The sequence below is a fragment of the Diabrotica virgifera genome, chromosome 3 (assembly GCF_917563875.1).
Source record: "Diabrotica virgifera virgifera chromosome 3, PGI_DIABVI_V3a".
Taxonomy (NCBI): domain Eukaryota; kingdom Metazoa; phylum Arthropoda; class Insecta; order Coleoptera; family Chrysomelidae; genus Diabrotica; species Diabrotica virgifera.
The window spans coordinates 228,697,784-228,718,998 of NC_065445.1; the positions used below are offsets into that span (position 1 = coordinate 228,697,784).

At 33.7% G+C, this 21,215-nt stretch overlaps 1 protein-coding gene across 1 annotated transcript in view; it reads right to left on the bottom strand.

Moving 5' to 3' along the window:
* Window positions 1-9,766: 9,766 nt before the first annotated feature.
* LOC126881573 (eukaryotic translation initiation factor 4H-like) overlaps window positions 9,767-21,215 on the bottom strand; it is a 32,518-nt gene continuing 21,069 nt past the window's right edge. Inside the window, exon 5 of the mRNA XM_050645897.1 lies at window positions 9,767-20,045. Coding sequence (XP_050501854.1) covers window positions 19,891-20,045 — 155 coding nt within the window. The 3' untranslated portion in view covers window positions 9,767-19,890. The remainder of the gene's footprint in view (window positions 20,046-21,215) is intronic.

Sequence of the window (21,215 nt, forward strand, 5' to 3'; positions counted from 1 at the left end):
AGTTAATACGTCAGATTAAAGTTAAAACTGTTATCTAATTTTTTTTTTTTTCTATTTTAATAATTCTTTGAGTTCTAATATGCAGAAAAATCAAACAAATGAGTCAAATCATTAACAACAACGTGTGATGGCTTATGAAGCAAAAAAGCTCCCCTGGTAGCGACCACAAAATGGTAAAAGGCTCGATAGAGAAAGCTCGAACGGCTAGACATTGGGAAAGAGATATACCGGATGATCAAAAACAAGTCTACACATACCTAAATGTCAACACACTAAATGGCATTATAATAGAAGCTACAGAGGAAAACCAGAAGATACACTGCCAAAGGAAACCATAGAACGAAAGAATAAGTCCTTAAAGACAAGCATTAATGGAATATAGAAAAAAATGCAAAGTAATAGAAGCAAAGACTATTATGAACTATGAAGAGATAAATGAAAGAATACAAAAATCCATTAGGGCGGACGGGCGGACAACCGACAATAGAATTGAAGAAGGCCAATAAACGATTGAAGATAACAAAAGCCTCAAATTTTTAAGGAGATAATAATTAACAAACGGCAAAAAAGAAATAACAAAATTAAAGGATAAAGATGGAAATATCAACGATAGAGATGGATTGCTAAGGGTAATAGCAGAAGATTTATATACAAAATTATACAAAAGTTAACCATAATAAAAAATGAATAACCATTTTCAATTTCGCTGCAAAACGAAAAAACACAGCCGAACCATATTCTAGTCCAATCAGAGAGTGCTGCAAGCACCCCTACCGGTTTCGAAACTTATTAGTCTCTCATCAGGAGGCACATATGCTGCTCTCCCCGATCCAACCAAAACAGACCCCAGCGTGCAGTCCCGGATTGCAACGAACGAAATGGCATAGATGCCCTAGCGGCAACTGCTAGCAAAAAGACTAAGTTTTCACTCTAATGGCATATAAAACAACATAATGCTATTCTACATCCCACCAGAATGAAAACAATGGGAACCTTCTCTGGTTACACCTCTGTGTGGAGTATGAAGGGAACCATTCTCGTTGGAACTTTACCGCGCTGAGCAGATGGGACGTGAATTGTAAATTGTAGAATTCCCTCATCTTCCTTAGTCTCAGCATCCGTATGGCTTGCAAATTGTAGAAGCCTCGGAGGTGTAACCAGAGAAGGTTCCCATTGTTTTCATTCTGGTGGGATGTAGAATAGCATTATGTTGTTTTATATGCCATTAGAGTGAAAACTTAGTCCTTTTTAACCATAATAATGAGCAATTAAGAGAAAATTTAGAAAATTTAGGAAAATGATTAGTCGCCGAAGAGTCGGAATTATGATGCCTGATAATATATCAACAGAAAAAATAAGGAACACATTGAAGAAAATGAAAAGAAATAAAGTTCCGAGAGAAGATAATATCTATATAGAAGTTACAAATTGGAAAGATAGAGTTAGATTTTTACATTCATCGAATATAACCGACCATTGGTCCTTCCTTTCGTAAACTTTCGCAATGCATTTGATATGATAGAAATTAACAGTGTAATATGAGCGATTGAGGAGAGTCGTATACATTACCGGTACTCCAAACTGATCGAAAACATATACAGTAATGCAACCATGATCTTAAATTTACACAAAGATACAAACTGTATAAAAATCAACGAGACACGTTATTTCCCAAACTCTTTAAATCATGTTTTCTAACAATTGGAGCGGAGCGCAAAAATAATCAATCTCTACCACCTCTTGCACCTACGATTTGCGGGGGCAGTGCCTATCTCGGCCCAAGAAACAGGTAGGTCGTTTAAAAATGCCCTAAGTCGGCGCAAAGATTAAAACTGCCCGATATAAAATATACCAGCTCGGCTGATGGGATATTAATTGTAACTAAACACAGAACAAAAATTTAAACAAGATGTTGAAAGACTGATAGGTTTTGTACACACTTGAAATGAATGAAAGAAGTAAAAGAAGTATATTAAAGTGTGTAAATGTATTTTAAATTTCCTTAGCTAAGCGCTTTCGACATTAAAGTCATCTTCGGAGCTAATGGTCAATATATAAAAAGTACCGGCTACTTAGGATTGTATTTGCTTGCATCGTATTAAGAAATTTGGAAGTCTGGTCAACTGTACAACTCCGACTAGCCATACAGATTGCCTTACAATCGGCAATCTATTTTTATTTTAAAATGGAGAAAAAGCTGAACCTTTAATACATAGAAGCTAAATTAGATATAATTTTAAAATAAAAACGTAATTGCTTTTGACTACATGAGCAGTGGCGTAGCAGATACCCAAACAGTCAATACGTCTCAAACATCTAACCACGCTTTATCCTATGTACCTATCAGCAGCGAAATCGATTCCACTACCAACATTTCCAACCAAGAGAAACTGTTTCTTAAATTCGCAAAGACTCCAAAATTTCTGTACAATATTGAAGGAAGGGGTATTAAGGGTAGGATGTTTTTCTATGTTAATAAACAATTTTCCCTAATCTATAATTCCAAGATAAAATTATTATTATAGCTACTAATGGGGTACTAATACCTAGCTGTTAATGTTCGAGCCGACCTGGGGAGTTTTTAAAATGTACCTGTGGTATCATAAAGGACTAAAGGATTATAGTGAGCCGAGATGGGAATACCCCATTTGCGGACGACACAGTTCCGACAACATATAACCTAAAAAAAAGGAACTTACAAGAGTTTAGATGGTGCCTGTAAGGAAGAGTTACACGGCTAATCTGGTTCCAAGCGAAAATCCAATAGTAGGCTGCAACGAAATAGCATTGGCATATAAATACTTAAATCATGAAATCCAGATTGCAACAGACAACAAAACCGCTGAACTCCAAAGAAAAACCACTCTAGCAAGGGCCGCATATGGAGCTATGTCAGACATCTTCAAGAGCAGCATGCCAAATTATTTGAAAAAGAAGACGTTCGACCAATGTGTGTTTCCAGTCATGACTTAGAGTGGCCAAACTCAGAGTGACCCAAAGAAGAATTGTCATTAGAACGGACTCTCACAGACGGTTCTCTCTCTCTCTCTCCTGTCGCTTCCCCATTACTGAGGATCGTGATTTCTTCCAATGTTCCTAACAATGTTTCTCCATTGGTCTCTATCTTCAGCTGCTCTAAGAGCTTCGCAGAATGAGTTTCCAGCTGAATGCTTTATTTGGTCAGACCATCTAGTTGATGATCGTCCTCTTGATCTTCTCCCCGGAACGTTTCCAGAAACAATTAATCTCTCCAAACTGTCGTCACCTCTGCGAACCACGTGACCAAAGAATTGCAGAATTCGTTGCAGACATAGTGTGAACAGCCTTTTTTTAATATTGAGTTGGTTTAGAATGGAAACGTTTGTCCTATGAGATGTCCAAGGTATGCGCAGCATTCTTCTCCAGCACCACATCTCAAAGGCATCAATTTTTTGGCGCTCGCATGCGCGAAGAGTCCAAGTCTCTGGTCCGTATAGAAATATTGAGAATACAAGGGCATTCACAGACAGGGTTGGTAACGAGGAAATAAGGACAGGCGTTATAGATGTCAAAGAGCGCATAGGCTGTGAAAATGACGGGCTGTGGATCCAAAAAATTACAGTGTGGAGATCACGACCAGATAGAAGAAGCGGACAGGCAGATAGACGACATCAAAAGAATCGCTAGGAATTGGCTTCAAGAAGCTCAAGGCCGACAGAACTAGAAGAAATTAGTGGAGGCCTATGTTCAACTTTGGACTCAGAAAACTGGATGATAAAGAATTATTGCGACCTAAAGTAAAAAAGCATAGGTATAAAATAACTTATTTATATTACATCTCATACCACTGAAAGACTTAACAGCCATATTTGCATGTTGCAAATGCCAAAAATAAATGCGTGAAACACTGTGCATTATGCCTGATAAAACTAAAATAGTGACAGTGATATTGAAAATAATGATTATTAATTTTAATTAATGGTTTACGGACGATGCGTTTTTAGAATATGAAACCTGTTTAGAATAAAAAATATTTTGTTTTTGTAGAACGACGTAGATATGAAAGCTCTAAAGTAGGTATTAAAATTATACATGTATCTAAGAGATTCACTCTTATCTGTTAAATACATGTATAATTTTCATATTTACCTAGGTACGTTATTAAAATAAGCTGAGTTACCAGATGGTTGTTTTTTAATTTTTGGTTGTTGCTTGGCTTACTGACAGTAAGTTACTGTCTTACTATAACTATTGCGAATATTCAGTTTTTTTTAATTTGTTTCTATTTTTGTAATGTTTTCTACATTTCTAATGAGAAGTTAATTGATATTTAGTGTAAATCAATCTAAATCTTAAGCTTTATTACATAATACCAAATAATAAAATAAGGCTCATAATGTGGTTATACGAGGTTAGATTACCTTTTCTTAATAAAAAAGAATTTGTGTGTGTACTTTGTACGCACGTAAGAAGTTATACTTCTATTATATGATTTAAACGAAATTAATATACTTTTTATTTATATTTTGTTTAAATATTAAACTAATTTATACTTACTACTTCTCAAAGATTTTCATTAGAACAGTGCCAAAAATTAAAATAATAAAAGAATAAAACACACAAACACATTAAACAAGTCACAAATGATGTCTGAACATTAATTGTCGAAAATTTTTTTAACTAAATACGTATTTTCTTAAAATACAATTATATAATAAATATACTTACAATCATAAAAGGTATTAAAAAAAACAAAAAAGAAAGTTTCTATTGGGACTCGAACCAGCGCTGATAAGAGCGGTTGGTATTGGAATTCATTCGCCTTCTCCGCTTAGCCACAGACACTATGGGCCGGTTGTTCGAAAGCTAATCAACAATGATCATTATCAAATATTTAATTACTGTCACCAACTGTCAATGTCAACTTTGTTTGGGTTGCTGAAAACATAATTAATTACAATAATTATGAGATTTATTAATCGATAATGTTAATAATTGTTATGTTAATTGATTAACTAGTCTCATAATTGTAATCAATTATGTTTTCAGCAACCCAAACAAAGTCGACATTGACAGTTGGTGACAGTAATTCAATATTTGATAATAATTATTGTTGATTAGCGTTCGAACAACCGGCCCTTAGTGTCATTATTTACGAAGATCGACTAACTAAACGGATTAAACTTGTGATATTTTGAAAATTGATCAAATTATTTTAATTTTGAATTGTTATGATTTAGAATTGAAAAAATACAACAAAACATAGAGTAAAAAACAATATATTAGGTGAATATTGATAGAAATTTTGATGGTAATCAAATTATATAAATAAAAGTATTACATACTATGTATTTTGGCAGATCAAATAGGTAGGTTTATACCCATGATACATTAACAATTATTACGTACCTGTTGCTTTTAAAAACTATTTAAAAGTCACTACAATATTATAAACTGTTTTGTTTCTGTCCTCACAACAACAAAACTAATATATTATACATTTGTTTACCTTTACCTTTACCTCCAAACCACAGCTGCCATATCGGATAATTTTTGACATGTCATTTGAACATCCAATCAGAACAAAGTTATAATGCGCATGCGCCGGGCTGATAGGTTTTAACATATAAAAAAATCACCCTCTATCGCCGGTAAAGAAGTATAACTTCAAAAAGGTGAGAAGTCAATAGATTTTGATTTTATTAAATTAATAAGTATTACTGTATTACCCATCTTCAAAATATTTTTTTCTGATATTCATATTCGCAAAACATTCGCACAAATTTCGCGAATGCGAATATTCGCGAATACGAATATTCGTTACATCACTAATAGACGGATACGTGAAGAAACCGAAATATCTGATAATTAGTGTAGATTTACGAAAGAAAGATCAATATCAGATGCAATTTTCATTATATAGTCCAGGGTAATAATGATTATCTCAAGACACTCAAAGATCCAGGTAGCTGACTACTTTTTTAGTTATTGTAGACCTATAGGAAGAAAACCTACCTGTTTCCTGCCTAGAGTTCGCGTCCGTTTTTTTATTATTAACAATTTATTGCAAAAATCGCGATTTTTTCGATTTTTTGCACCCTATTCAAAAGCTGACACAATTGACATAAAACTACAAAATTTAATTTTTTACACATTGAAAAACCTTCAAAACATCAATTTTTGAAAGTTAAAAAGTTAATTTGTTGCTTTGATAAAATCGATATTTGTTAATAACTTTTACTAAATTTAACTTAGAATTTTAGGGTTTCGTCCAAAGTTGGTTATTTTGGTACTTAACAAACCCTCAAAATTTGAGACCGATCCATTAATTAGTTTAAAAGTTATTCTATTTGTTTATCCCAAAGACATTTATTATGCAATAACATAAGACAGAAAATAATGGACATTGGGCAATTCTGAGTATGCCAAACGAAAGTAGAAGATTGATAGTATTAAAATGTTTTAAAAAAAGATAAAAAATTAATCAATATAATCAAAAATCCTAAAGCCAAATTTTTGAAATTTTGTAGTTTATAAACATTTAGAATAACTTGACAAATATTATCCGTAGAAACAACTTTTTTATATATTTGGAAAGCTAGTATTTTAATACGAATTTTGAAATAAAAAAATTAGCCTGGGTTCATTAGGGACAAAGAATTTGTTTTTTTTTAATTCACAGCTAATTTGTTTATAATAATTAAGGAATCTCATTGATGCCATTTTAAACAATGGGATTTGTATTTTTTGTTAAAAAATTTGCATAAACATTGTACCTTCACAGCACCCTCTACGATTTTTCAAAATTGTAGTTCAAATGGTTACTAGGGGGAACCTACGAATCCACAAGTTGTTCTAAATGTTTATAAACTACAAAATTTCAAAAATTTGGCATTAGTATTTTTGACTATATTAAGATATTTTTTTACCTTTTTTTGGTACATTTTGATAGTATCACTTTTCTACTTTCATTTGACATACGCAGAATTGCCTTATCTTCATTATTTTCTGTCTTATGTTATTGCAAAATAAAGGTCTCTGGGATAAACAAATAGAATAACTTTTAAACTAATTAATGGATCGATCTCAAATTTTGAGGGTTTGTTAAGTACCCCAAAACACAACTTTGGGTGAAACACCAAAGTTCTAAAGTAGTTTTAGTAAAAGTTATTAACAAATAACGATTTTCAATTATTTTGCAGTTTGAGTAGCAACAAATTAACTTTTTAACTTTCAAAAATCGGCATTTTGAAGGTTTTTCAATGTTCAAAAAAATTAAATTTTGTAGTTTTATGTCAACTGTGTAGCTTTTGAATGGTGTGCAAAAAATCGAAAAAATCGCGATTTTTGCACTAAATTGTTATTAATTAAAAAACGGACGCGAACTTTTGGCAGGAAACAGGTAGGTTTTCTTCCTATAGGTGTACAATAACTAAAAAAGTAGTCAGCTACCTGGATCTTTGAGTGTCCCGAACATGGTCTATTTCCAGCTTATTACCCTGGAGTAATATGGCAGTGGATGGACAAATACATGATAATAAAAACAAACGCTCATAATATGGTATGTATTAATCTTGAGAAAGCATATAGCAGAGTTCCTCGAGAGATTGTGGTGGGCACTCAATAAGAAAGGAGTCACCGATAAATTATTTTAAAAAATAATCTAGGTTATAGAAACTTTGGATTTTTTTAGAAAAATCTCTTTTTTAGAACGATTTCCGGAGTGGAAATCGAAACATCTAACATTTAAGTTCATTAAAAATATAATTTTCATTACAGCAATAATTGTGGATCGATCCCATATCATATAATATTTAAATTAGAAAATATACAACTTTTATCTAATCGCTCAAAAGCAAAATAGAATCAAATTAATGTCTGTACTTACATGTTCTGTGTTATTTTGGATTTCTTATACATTTTCATTAGCTCATTGCTCCTTGTTTGTTCCTCTGCGCCATTGTCCGTTAACCTTCTTTACACCACCAATTCGACCTTTCTATTATCAGCACAACTATAATCATATCCGATGTTTTTATAATTAGTTTTTTCAATTTACTCAACAAGAGGAGTCCGTTATACAAATCGTCGGTATACTGCAAAAACTGACCAAGTCAAATTTTGTCAGTTTTGAGTTGACTAAGTCACTAAGAAACGTTGTTAGTTTTATCAGAAAAATTGACCAAGTCGTCTAAACTTAAACGTCGTCCACACTCTCGCCGAAGTAGATCGAGGTTCAACAAGTACGAGAGTGTAGACGGCCACCTTGTGCAACTTTGCCTAACTTCGTTCCACTCCGAAATCTGTCGGTCTGGCGGGTCCGAGTCAAAGGGATCTTTGTCAGTATCGTACCGCTTGAATGTGTTCCTCGCGAAGTAGAACGAGTGTGTAGAGGTACTTCGGACTTCGGTCAACTTTGGCGAAGTAACTTCGCCGAGAGTGTGGAGCCCGTTTAATACAACCGTCAAACAAAACTCGTCTATAATGATTATGTGCATAAGACAATTTTTTGTTACATACAAAACTGACTAAGTCAACTTAGTCACTTTGTGGCTGTCAGCAGATTGCACTTGTCCGTTTATTGCGTATCGTTAGTTTATGATTCAGAACTGTTTAAGACTTTAAAAAGAGTACGATATATTATACTTTAACAGTAAGATTTATAAAGTATATTGCAAATATACCACCCTGAGATGTGTCACAACTATACTATTCTTTTAAATTGTGTGTTTACAACTTTATAATCTATGAAGGCACCTCCAAATAATGCGCAATATTATACTTGGACAGAGATTAATGGTCAACGTGGAAGCTCTGAAATTGGAATAGCATTGATCAAGTGGATAAAAACTCTGCAATCACATGATCAAAAGGCATCACAGAGATCAGTTTATATTCTGACTTATCGGAGATTTTTATATTCGTTCATTGTCGCATTAATTTGTATGTTGTTGTAAGATCCACCGTGACCAGACACCTCGTAACGCGACAGTTCGTAACCAGACAGTTGGTAACGGACAATTCGTAACAGCGACAGTTCGTAACGGCTACAGTTCGTAACTATACAAATTCGTAACGTCCAAATTTAATTATATTATTTTTAAAATTGTATCACTCTTATTGTTCCTTTTTGCATATACCTAGACAAAGGAACAATGAAGTACTTAATTCCTGAAATCTTTAATCTGACAACCGTCTTTAGAGATTCCAAACTTTTTAAATAAACATTTTGTAAAGGAAAGATTATAATTACCTGTTATTATAATTAACCTTGTGATTGGTAATGGCTTTGGGGCATTCAATCAACGGTTACAGTTGATAAGAGGGATGGCTTGTAATACTTTGTTTAACTACTTTTATTATATTCTGAAACACGAAATATGAAATGCCTTAAAAATGTTTATCCTGATACTGATTCGTTAAATTGATAAACATAATTTCATTTAAAACTGTAATAACAGTTAGTTTCCACGTTAACAACAATAAACAGAATAATTCAATTTGGAGGTTACGAATTGTCCGTTACGAATTTGTATAGTTACGAACTGTCGCTGTTACGAATTGTCCGTTACCAACTGTCCGGTTACGAACTGTCGCGTTACGAGATGTCATGGAACCAAGATCCACACATTAAGATTTTGCAGTATAATTTTATGGAGAAAGGACATTCGTACATGGAGGTAACTTTTTTTGGTTTTAGGACCTGCACATTTAGCATACTTTGCTCTCCTACCATAAATAATAGGGTAACTATACAAAAAAATATTATATGTAATAAAAGAGTAGCAAGAATTTGACAATTTTATTTTGAAATATATTACACAATGACGGAATGTCACACAATATGTGCGAATAACGTCGATAATAGCATTGTAAAAAAAATAATTAATATACAAAAAAGATGCACAATACCTGTGGATCCAAATTTTTTACAATGCCATATTTAACCGATAGTACAGATTTTAAAGAGTCAACGTTAACTGTAAACTTCCCCAAAACATACAGGGCATTTTAATCTACAAAACTATATATAAAAAAAAAGAAAACCAGTCTAAGATAAATCATATCTTTCCATTATCTTTATTCCAACAGATTCACTATTAATTTACTGAAAAGTACATATAATGTGGGCACTACTTTTCACTACAACCATTTCTGTTGTATATCTTAGTTTTATATTTTTCTAATACAAACCCCAGATAATTATGAACAAAAACCATAATTATTCTTTACACGTTGAGAAAAAGCAGTAATTAATTAAAAACAGGTATCAATAGAAGACTAGAGAATATTACATTGCCATCTTTTAAATATCGAAAGCCATTGAAATGCTCTGCTGACACAGCATATATACTTAAAAATAAACAATCTAAAATTTCGGACAAATATCTAAATATATGTAAGAATTAACACCAATGAACCAACAAGCAAGAAATAGAAATGGTCATAGAAAAACAAAAAGCGCACAAAGCAGCCGGCCCTGACAATATTCCACCAGAGTTTTAAAAGCATGCCCACCTACAACAGAGCTAATCAAACCACTTTTGTGAAGGGCCTGGAGAAAGGAAAAAAGTTCCTAAATAATGGAAAACGGAACCTGTGACAAGATATTGCCAAAACTAAAGAGGAATCACACTTTTTGACTACCATAAATAAATTAACAGCAATAATTATAGACAACCGACTGACAGACAGTGTGAAACCAGAATGAACAAGCCGACTTCAGACCAAACCAATCACGCATAAAGAGTAAGCGTAGAGCAGTCACATGAATTTAACTTCTTCTGGACCACAGACCATGTTTACCGGCCACTGTAGACTCAGGCGGCACCTTGATCTGTTTGGATTGGCGGATGGCCCACATGCCGTCTATGTGATGAGGAAGAAACCTCCTCACATGTCCTCTGGAAGCGCCTGGTGCTGGTCTATCAGAGGTGACAGATTCTGGTTTGGGCCTTGATGCAAAAAGGATTAGATATTCGGAAAGGCAGGAGCTCAGATTTGAAGCCCCTTCTGTTCTAGTAGATATGAAAGCCCAGAGAAGCCTGGACCCCAGAAACACCGAAGATCAGATCCTTATGGACCTAGTCCATATGATAAAGATGATACAATGAACCCGCCTTAGGACGTCAAAGTGTCTGCAGGGCTGGCTCACAAGTGGGCCCTGTCCCGATTTACCATAACGATAACAATGCCTACAATCTGATTGATAACATGTAATTCAAGGATTTACCAAATTACAATGAAATTAAAAATCATATACAAAAAATTAAAAGCGGTTTTACCATATGGCTGTGATACATAGAAGATATAAGTATCAGTACACCAAATAAAAGTTTTAATCAATAGATAGTGTTACGAAATATCCTTCGTGTATTTTGGCCTTAACATCCAACAATAGAGCCAGAAACATCGGTCACCAATTTACTGTTGATAACTCTGCCTTTGAAGTGGTGGACAAATTCACATACTTAGGCTCCCTGATCACCAAGGAGAACGTCATGACGGAAGAAATCAAGAGAAAGATAATCCTAGCGAACAAATGCTATTTTGGACTGAGTAGACATATGAGAAGCAGAAACTTAAGCCAAAAAACAAAAATAACCATATACAAAACCCTTATACAACCAGTGTTGACATATGGATCGGAGACATGGACCATCTCCAAGGCAGATGAAAACCTGGCTATATTTGAACGAAGGATCCTGAGAGGAATATTCGGTGGCATCTGCAAAAATGGTATTTGGAGGAGGTCCAACTACGAGGTATACCACAGATATAAACATATATTTGGTGGTAAAGACGTAGTATCTCTTATAAGAATAGGAAGACTAAGTGGGCAGAACATCTAGCAAGATCACAGCATAACAACCCTCCTTGAAGAATCCTTATGTCACAACCTGTGGGAAGTAGAAATAGGGGTAGGCCAAAACTCAGATGGAAGGATGGTGTAGACGATGGTAGAAAAATACGCGCAGCAAACTGGCAACAGTTGGCAATGGATAGGACTGACTGGCGTAATAGACTTGAGAAGGTCGAGGCTCTTTCATAGTGCTGTAGCACCATTGATGATGATATTTTGGCCTCATCGAATTTTAAATGAAAATTTGTGGAGACCCAAGCCAACCAAAAAAATGCCATAAAGCAAATAAGGCGAAGAAAATTATAGAGATGCCTGGACCACACACTCCGTACACAACATTGACACAACAGATGACATTGTAAGAACAGTGCTGGATTGGAATTCTGAAGGCTGACAGAAAGTATGCAGACTTAAAAACTTGGAAAAGGGCAATACTGGACGAAGAGAAAGAAATGGGGAAACCCTGGCTGAAATCAAAGCACTAGCCAGAAATATAGTAGAAATATAGTTTGCTGGCTACTTTGTGGAAGTCCTGTGGAAATCACGTGCAAATTCATAATCTTGGTAGCTTAACAAGATCTTTAAATCAGACTCACCATTTCTAGAATCGTGAAGCTGACAAGAAATACAAATTTTTGAGGCAAACTTCTAAGAAGAGTTCCAACTACACCAAGAGAATATTACACATATGACATCCTAAATTTAATAGCACGCGATAGTCCAATACTATTGATGGGACTACAAAGGGCTTCACAAGAAGAAAAAACAAGTCTAAAAGAACAAAACCCATGAATCAGTTGATGAATACTTAGGGTTACCATACGTCCGGATTTCATCCGGACAGTCCGGATTTGAACGGCATGTCCGGATTGGCGTCCGGATATGAGAAATGTCCGGATTTTTTGCTTTACTAAAAAAAATGGAAAACACTTGGCCCAACGGTGGAAAATTTCATTCTGCGCAGCACCTAGTTAAGTTCTAGGTCTAAAGTATGTTAAAACATAGGTGTATATGTATTTTAAACTTGCAAATATTTTCGATGTTAGTTGCATATTGTAGCGAAACAGCTGTACTTTTAATTGTGCCATATGCATTTCGCATATACAGTCTGTTCCATCGAAAATCTGACCACCCCAGAAACTCAGAAACCAAGAGCTTCTTAAAAATTTTAAAAATACGTCAATTTATAATGGGAGGGGACGAATTTTCATGCAAACTTCATGCCCTCAAATGTAACCCTCCACTGCCCCGCATCAACCCCCACTTTTTTTTAAATAGCAAGTGTGATCGAGTGGCACATCATTTGAAAGGTAATTTTTTTCTCTACACGACACTATTTTTTTTTAATTTACATAACAAGTTTGAAGACAATTTTGAACTTAACAAATGTATTATAAATTAGTTAAATCCAAAACTGTCTTTAAAGTTATTTCGCAAATTAAAAAAAATAGAGGGTCGTGTAGAGAAAAAAAAAACTACCTTTCAAATGATGTGCAACTCGACTACACTTGTTAATTAAAAAACACTGGGGGTCAGTAGGGGGTTACATTTGAGAGCATGAATTTTGCATGAAAATTCGTCCCCCTTCCGATACAAATTGACGTGTTTTTGTGAAGAAACTCTTAGTTTCTGAGTTTGGAGGAGGGGTCAAATTTTCGTTGGAACACACTGTATGTACAATGTAGAGGTAGCCACACACAGTCAAATTCACATTTTAGCTTTCCTACAACCCCATGGACTACCCCTGTCCGGATTTGGCCTTAATAAATTATGGTAACCCTATGAATACTGCTCAAGAGAGAGAGAGAAAAACAAAGAAAAAATTGGAAATAAAGACTTATGTTATGCAAGATTCGCTAAAATTATCTTTATAGCACCACATCGATAAAAGCTGTTACACAGCAAGACTTATAACATTAAATTGTACTGGGTACATCAAAGAACCATTTTGGATAAAAAAAAAACGATAAAAAGTTCAGTTTATGCTGGGGCCACAGTAACGTCTAATGCCGTTAATTAACGCGTTATTTGACTAACGCGTTAGGTGTAGCCATGACTTAGCGCGCTAATTTGTTAATGCCATTATTAATAATAATAATATCGTATGGCATTTTTGCCGGGAAGATCCTTTCGGGCAGGTTCCGGGGCCATTTACATCTTTAACCCTGTTTCAAGTAACTAGTGTCGATGTTAAGACTAGCCCAGGGGGACCGACAGCTTAACGTACTCTCCGAGGCACGGTCAACAGCTCGTATCATTTTTAGAAATGAAAAATGCGATTGTCTGTGCTGGGGCTCGAACCCAGGCGTTCTGGCTTATGAGACCAGTTGTCATGCACGGCTGTTCACAAAATGGCATTATTAATGCCGTTAAACGTTAGGCGATAGATCGGGTGTCGGTTTCTTTCGACACTACAAAGGAGTTACTCCGTTACTTATGGCGTTGTTGTGGCTACACTTGCACTGTTTCAACAAATTCTAGCTTGCAGCGCGGCAGAGTAATTTATTGTGTGAAATAGGTTACATAGATACTATTCTACGAAAATGGAGTGGAGTAACGAGAAAATACTTGAATTTTTAACAGTGTTCGAAACATAAACTTGCTTATGGGATCACCGACAAAAATCACATAAAAATCGTGGTGTTCATTGTGACGCTGCATTTTTATCATCCACCATCTTCTTTTGAGTCTTGGTTTTTGCTTGAACCGTTTATAAAATAATAAATTCATAAAATAATAATTAGCACACATAAAATATAACAGCGTAGCAGCTTCGACTTCCATCTTGAAATTATTGGATTAAAAAACGCGTTTTCTGCTGACTACGCGCTAAAATAAGTGTGGCCAGTCACTTTAATGCGCAGTTTATTCCATCATTTTTGGTGTGTTAATTAAAGCGAAAATGGACGTTAGATGTTAACGTTACTGTGGCTCCAGCATTATGAATTGAATACCAAAGTAATCACAACACTATGTAGGTTTCAAATTGGGGATTCCTTATGTGGGGTTCCAAAATACATTGGCATCAGAAAATTTGCAATGGTATTTGAATTTAGGAAGAAAATGAAACTAATCATCAGTTTAGTCAATTTCTGATAAATTGAGGAAAGTATCTCATTATTTTATTTACACTGTACCATTAAATGTGTAAATTACACAGAATATTAGAGAAAAATTTAGATTTGTGACAATTTCTTCACTTGTAAAAAAAAAACAAAGCATAAGATTCTTATATTATATAATTACAATTAACAAATACAAAGTAGGTTGTACTTTTATAAATTGTAAAGTTTAATTTTATACAATTAGCGATAGAATAATTTTTGGTATTTTTATGCATTTTTTTAATAAAAACCTCTGTAAAATTATTACATTTCACAGTGGCTGACAATATTATCGTAAAGAGTAGAAAAATTCGATGTGACTGGATATAATATAATATCAATCAGTTATTAGTAGGCATAAGTAGATAGAAAAAAAAACAAAACAGTAGAGTGGAATAGAAGTATCATAAATATTTTAAGACTGTATCGAGTTTATTAAAACTATATTATTGCTGCTATATAAGTTTTTGTGTACTTATTATGTATAAGTTTAAATAGGAAGAATAAGTAGAGCTAAATTGATACATATACCAGTTAATCTGGCAATTTGGTGTAAACCGTAAGCAGGTCATTAGTATTTAACCTAAATTATGTCAATAATCGCATTTCGGGCCTATGCTTTTTACATGCATTCATTTTTTTTTCGAATACTGAAAAAACTAATATTTTTGAAACATTTAAACGCAGCATGAAAGATTACATTACCAAGTTTAACCGGTACCCATTTAAAACACATTGGCGAGAAATATTGAGCCTACGCTCTTAATAGTGAAGTTAAATACACAAATGAATCGATCTTTTTAGAAAATGAGAGAGCATTTTTGAACTTTAAAATAAAAACATTGCTCAAAAAGTAAGGGAAATGTTGAATGAATATAGTCACAGAGAATTGAAAAAAATCAATAATTTCAATTGGCGCAAAATATGGCAGTGTTGAATTTAAACAATTAGGTTGGTTATTCAAAATGGGCATGTTTTGATATACATTTAAGTCAAACTTATGTAATAAATCCCTGAAAGCACAGCTATAAACTTATTGTATATGTATATTAAAGGCAAGTATTATTTTTCTCATGAGCATCTTTCAGTGCGTCACAGTTTTTCGATTTCTTTCTAATGAATTAAATTGTATGTGACAGAAAAAACGCACGTCTGTGATTAGAGACATTTATAACATTTATTCTAGTTGTCGATAGATGGCGCTATAATCGAAAAAAAATATTTACGAATTATATAATATCAATGGTGTAAAGGCCAAAGGGCGTAACCCTCAATTTATAAATTTTACAGGAGGCTAATAAAACTGAATTACTTGTACTTTGTAGCTAGTTTCAATATTCGATATTCATTGTTCTATGTAGCTAGTTTAACTAGCTACATAGAACATGTATCTTAGAATATTGAAACTAGCTACATAGTACAAGTAATTCAGTTTTATTAGCCTCCTGTAAAATTTATAAATTGAGGGTTACGCCCTTTGGCCTTTATTCGAATATAATCTGTACAATTTATAAGACTATACAAATCAAAGAAAATACCATTTTATAAATGCAATAAACACAATTGATTTGTTTTTATGCCAAATTGGCATAAATTGGTTAGAATAAATGTTATAAATGTGTATTATCACGGACTTACCTTTTTTTCTATCATTTGTAACGCACTGAAAAATGCTCATGAATAGAACTTTACTTGCTATTGAATGATATATTCCTGAATGATTTAGTAATTAACGTAGTTGATGTTCTAGCCACATTTTTGTTTCAGAAATATTAGGATGTTTTAGTCAGATTAGGATTTTATTCACACGAAATTTCTTAAAAACACTATGAGAGAAGTTGTCTAGAAGACTCAAGACTTCATCATCATTCTGGCTTACAACCCGGTATAAAACCTAGCCACACTGTTCCGTACACAAGTACGGTACCTTACTTTCCACTAACACCGATGTCCGCCACAATAAAGACGTGAGTTTTGCCGGAGAATTGATCTGGTACAACTTTTTCGGGCCAAAGGGTGTTGACTGGAGGTCAATCGCCTCTGCTAAAGGATTGATTTAGTAGTGGTTTCCACATCAGGCTCTTAAAGTATTAATTTAAGGCCAAACCGTCCTGCCGCGGTGATTAAGTATTGACTGATCCGTCCCAACTCTAAATGTATACCAGCACCGTTCTCCATCATTTGTTCTCCTTGATGTGTGTATGTAGTACATAACTCATCGTCTTGTTACTTCAATTAACTGTATTTATTGTTCGCAGGTAATCAACAGTGGTTCGTGACATTGTTGAAACCTTCGACGGGATTGATATTTTATTTCTATTGTACAGAGAAATTAATTTCATTTAGTGATTTATTTATGCAGAAGACATTTTTACTTGAATTAAAGTTGTGCTTTACTGAGTCTGGTGTCTAACAGAGCCACCCGTTACATGCACAACACACGATTTACCTTGACCAGGTTAAAATTTTTCTTTTGCTTGCTTGGTTTATAAATCCCTCTTACAAGTATTTTTATTTGTTGTTGCTTAACCCCGTTTTACAGCTCGCAAGAAAACTTGCTGCCGTTTCTTGCATGACTAACTTTCATGCAAGTCTATTGCAAGGTCTTTATGTGTGATTTTACAGCTTGCAATTAATGTTGAAATTTTTACCCTTAATGGGAAATAATGTTGATATCTCAAAAACAGCTGATCGGCATGTATGTCTTTGTGGGAAAGATTGTGGAAAAATCAAATTTCCTGCAAATTCCTCTAGACTTGCATGAAAACTTGAACAGAAAATGGCACCAAACCGATTATTGCGCAATTGCAAGAAGTTGCAGGAAATAATCAGCTGACGACATACTGTGCATGCCTTTTAGCAACTTTCTTGCATCTTGCAGGTATACTTGCAAGCTGTAAAGGCTTTAGACGATAAATTTAATACAAATTTTTAGATTTTTTCCTAAAGGACTTTGAATGGTTTGACTCCTCTTTTCTCTTTTACAAATGCATATCGTGTCCATATCCATTACTTCTCCATATCTTACAACCTGCTGCTGATCTTAAAAAGGTTTTCGACTCACTAAATGGTGTTCTTGTCAATTTTTCTCTACGACATTCATCCAGATGAACATATTCGTATGAATGTAGTAGCTCATTAGATCATTAAGATATTGAGTTCGATTTTTCACTCGCTGAAATATATATGTAAACTAACAACCGTCAGACATGATTTATCTTTGAAAGTGTTCAATGTATCACATACTTTAAACTGAATAGAACATTTTTAACGCAACTTTGCAAGTACGTTTATGGGGAGTCGCAGAAAAAAAAGTATTAGAAATCTATAGCAATGTTTTTAAAAAATATCATCAGGAACGCCTGCCTCCTAATTAACACAGTAAAATGCAGCATAAAATCGATTACATAGAACAATCTGAAAATCTTAATTCCCCAAGTAATTTTAGAAAGATATTGGACAGTGGATTAAGGAGTGCATGAGGGGTGACTAGTATATTCAGATTTTTCTATAAATTAATTAATTTCAGTTTAAACTGACTTTTGTGGGAGTAAAATGATATCAAAAAGGTCACTTTCCATTGAAAATAGTTGTACAGCGGTTGATAGGTTGCGTTTAAGCACTTATTCATTTGATAAGAAGTCCCTCCATAACAAATTTTTGAAAGAATTCACTATCACTTTCGCTCTATTTCGATATATAATGTTCAGTGGACTCCCACGTAAACAGTTCCGACATTTTTCTCTACTTTTTCGAATGACAATTGTCTGTTTTGGCTTATTTTAGAAATATGCCTCTTAAGCTTAAGAGATATTTCTCTATCACATTACACTTCACTGTACAACTCCAAGATTCCTCAGATATCAACTAAGCTATGGTTCAGTTGCCGCCGTATGGTTCAGTCGTTTCAGTAGTTTTACAATTTGTATACGCTTCTTTATGAAACGAGTATCTCATAGTAGGGGAACATACATATTACGACAAGACAACTATACTCAAATAACGAAATAGTTGGCAGGAAATTGTTGGCAGGAAATTGTTGCATGAAATGTTACTTATTGCTTACTAAAATAATGGTATAATTATAAAATTATACAATTATACACATTATAGTATAATTTTACACGCCAGTGAAATTACTCCTCAAATTCCGTAATAATCTACGAACTTCAAAATGAATCACTGACAACTAGTTCGATCTCTGGACTATAAAGGTGTAATATGTATCCCCTTAGTTACCTTTATTTTCAATAACAGTTTCCACATTGTACTTGCGAATGTACAAGGAAAAATAGGTGATAACATTGGAACTCAATGTTTTTTTTTCCTTTAATAGGTTTTGCAGATGCCATGAGATATCATGAGGCTCCATTTGCCTAAATTCTTCGTAATTTCTAGTAGCAGCTATAAAATCAACTGAAATCAATGAAAATCTCTATCATTTGAGGATAGGATGGAAGAGACATTTGAAACATCATTATTGATGGCTCATATTTATATCTCAAAGAATGTATGTTTGTAGCTTGTAAACACGTCAATGCTTGCCTATTTAACAAAAATGTTTTGAACATATAAAAATAGAATCTAGGGACCCATATAAAAATAGTATAATAAATACAAAATTGATTAAATAAGCAGAAAAAAATTCCCTTAATGAGCTGATTTCACGATTACTATAATCTACTATAGGCACTACAGTTTGTAGCCATATAAGGTTACATCACTCTATTTGTTATACAATAAAAATTATATAAGAAATTATTCATAAACCAACTAGTCCCCAACCATGAGACCTTCATCCACATCCAAATGAAAAAACATTCATTATAGACCTTCCTCTCTGTAAAAAATTCCTTTTATACTTTTATTAAGGTTACATTTTTGCGTAAATGTAAAATTATTATCTTTACAATAACTTAAAAAAGAGAAAACAAAACACACAAATTAATCATCTTTACTTTCCTCCGTTGATGGGGCTCGTTCTTCTCTCGGTTTACCTGCACCAAAGATGGATACGCTTCTTTCCCCATCTGCTAATGCGTTGATCGGCGCTTTCACCGTTCTTGGTAGCAGTTTCAGCTTTGGCCTGCCTGCGGTATCTGCAAGACGATCAAAATATTAGAATTATTGGAAAGGTTTAATTTTTGGGTCGTACTGTACTATAGATATTGAACTGAAAGATATTAACTAAATTGGAGGTAAATATGCAAATTAGTGCCTTCATAAATGACGGGACCTCTACTAAGAAGTAAGCCTAAAGCACTTGTACAATATCTTAACAATATTTCAGATAATTCCAAAATCCTTTTTAATTACGAAATAATTAATTGCGACATTGTTTATACAATGTTAAATAACAAGCAGACGATCAGTTGTTTACCGCGAATGTAGCGCACACATTTTCTTGGCACAGTGACTTCTGCCAAGTAAGCAGTAAACATATTATTATATCATACCTAAACTTGACATAGAAATGAAAGTAGAAATGTATACAAACATATCGATCTAATAAATAAATGAGGCGCGAATAGATTTAAAGTCATTTTCCAGTGTCTGAATTCTGTTAATTGGAGAGAATTTGCCATAGTTTGTGTGATAGTGTTTTATAGAAAATATGGGCATGTCTCAAAGAATTCTAGTGCTACATCTAAAGTTGATAAGACTTAATAAATCAGAACAGTCGGTGGTATGGTCAAGTAGTTTATAGAGAAAAATTAAATCACATTTAGTTCTGTAGTCTTCTTAGGAACTGATATTTAGCCTTGACCTTAATTCCACCGAAGACATGTTCTTTAAGTTTAATCTATAAGCACAAATCTGGAGAAACTTATTTTGAATTTTTTCAAGGGTGTAAATATGGTTAAAATAGTATGGTGACCATACTATAGAAGCATAAGACAGGATGCTACGGACGAAAGTAAGATATAAAATTCTATATGTGGGTACGGAAAGATCTCGAAAGTTTCTTGTGATAAAACCTAGTTTATGGTATGCTTTATTTGACAAATTGTTAATGTGTGGGATAAATGACAAGGAACTGTCAAATAACACCCCCAAATCTTTTATTTCAGTCACTCTTGATAGAAGGTTTGTATTAATGTGTTAGTCAAACACAACAATATTTTTAGATTTGTTAAAGGATATAACAAAACACTTATCTTTATTCAACTGGAGACAATTGAAAAGAGACCAATTGTATAGAGAAATCAAGTCTTCCTGGATCCTTAGACAATCAGACAGATTTGAAACTTTGAAATATAGCTTAAGGT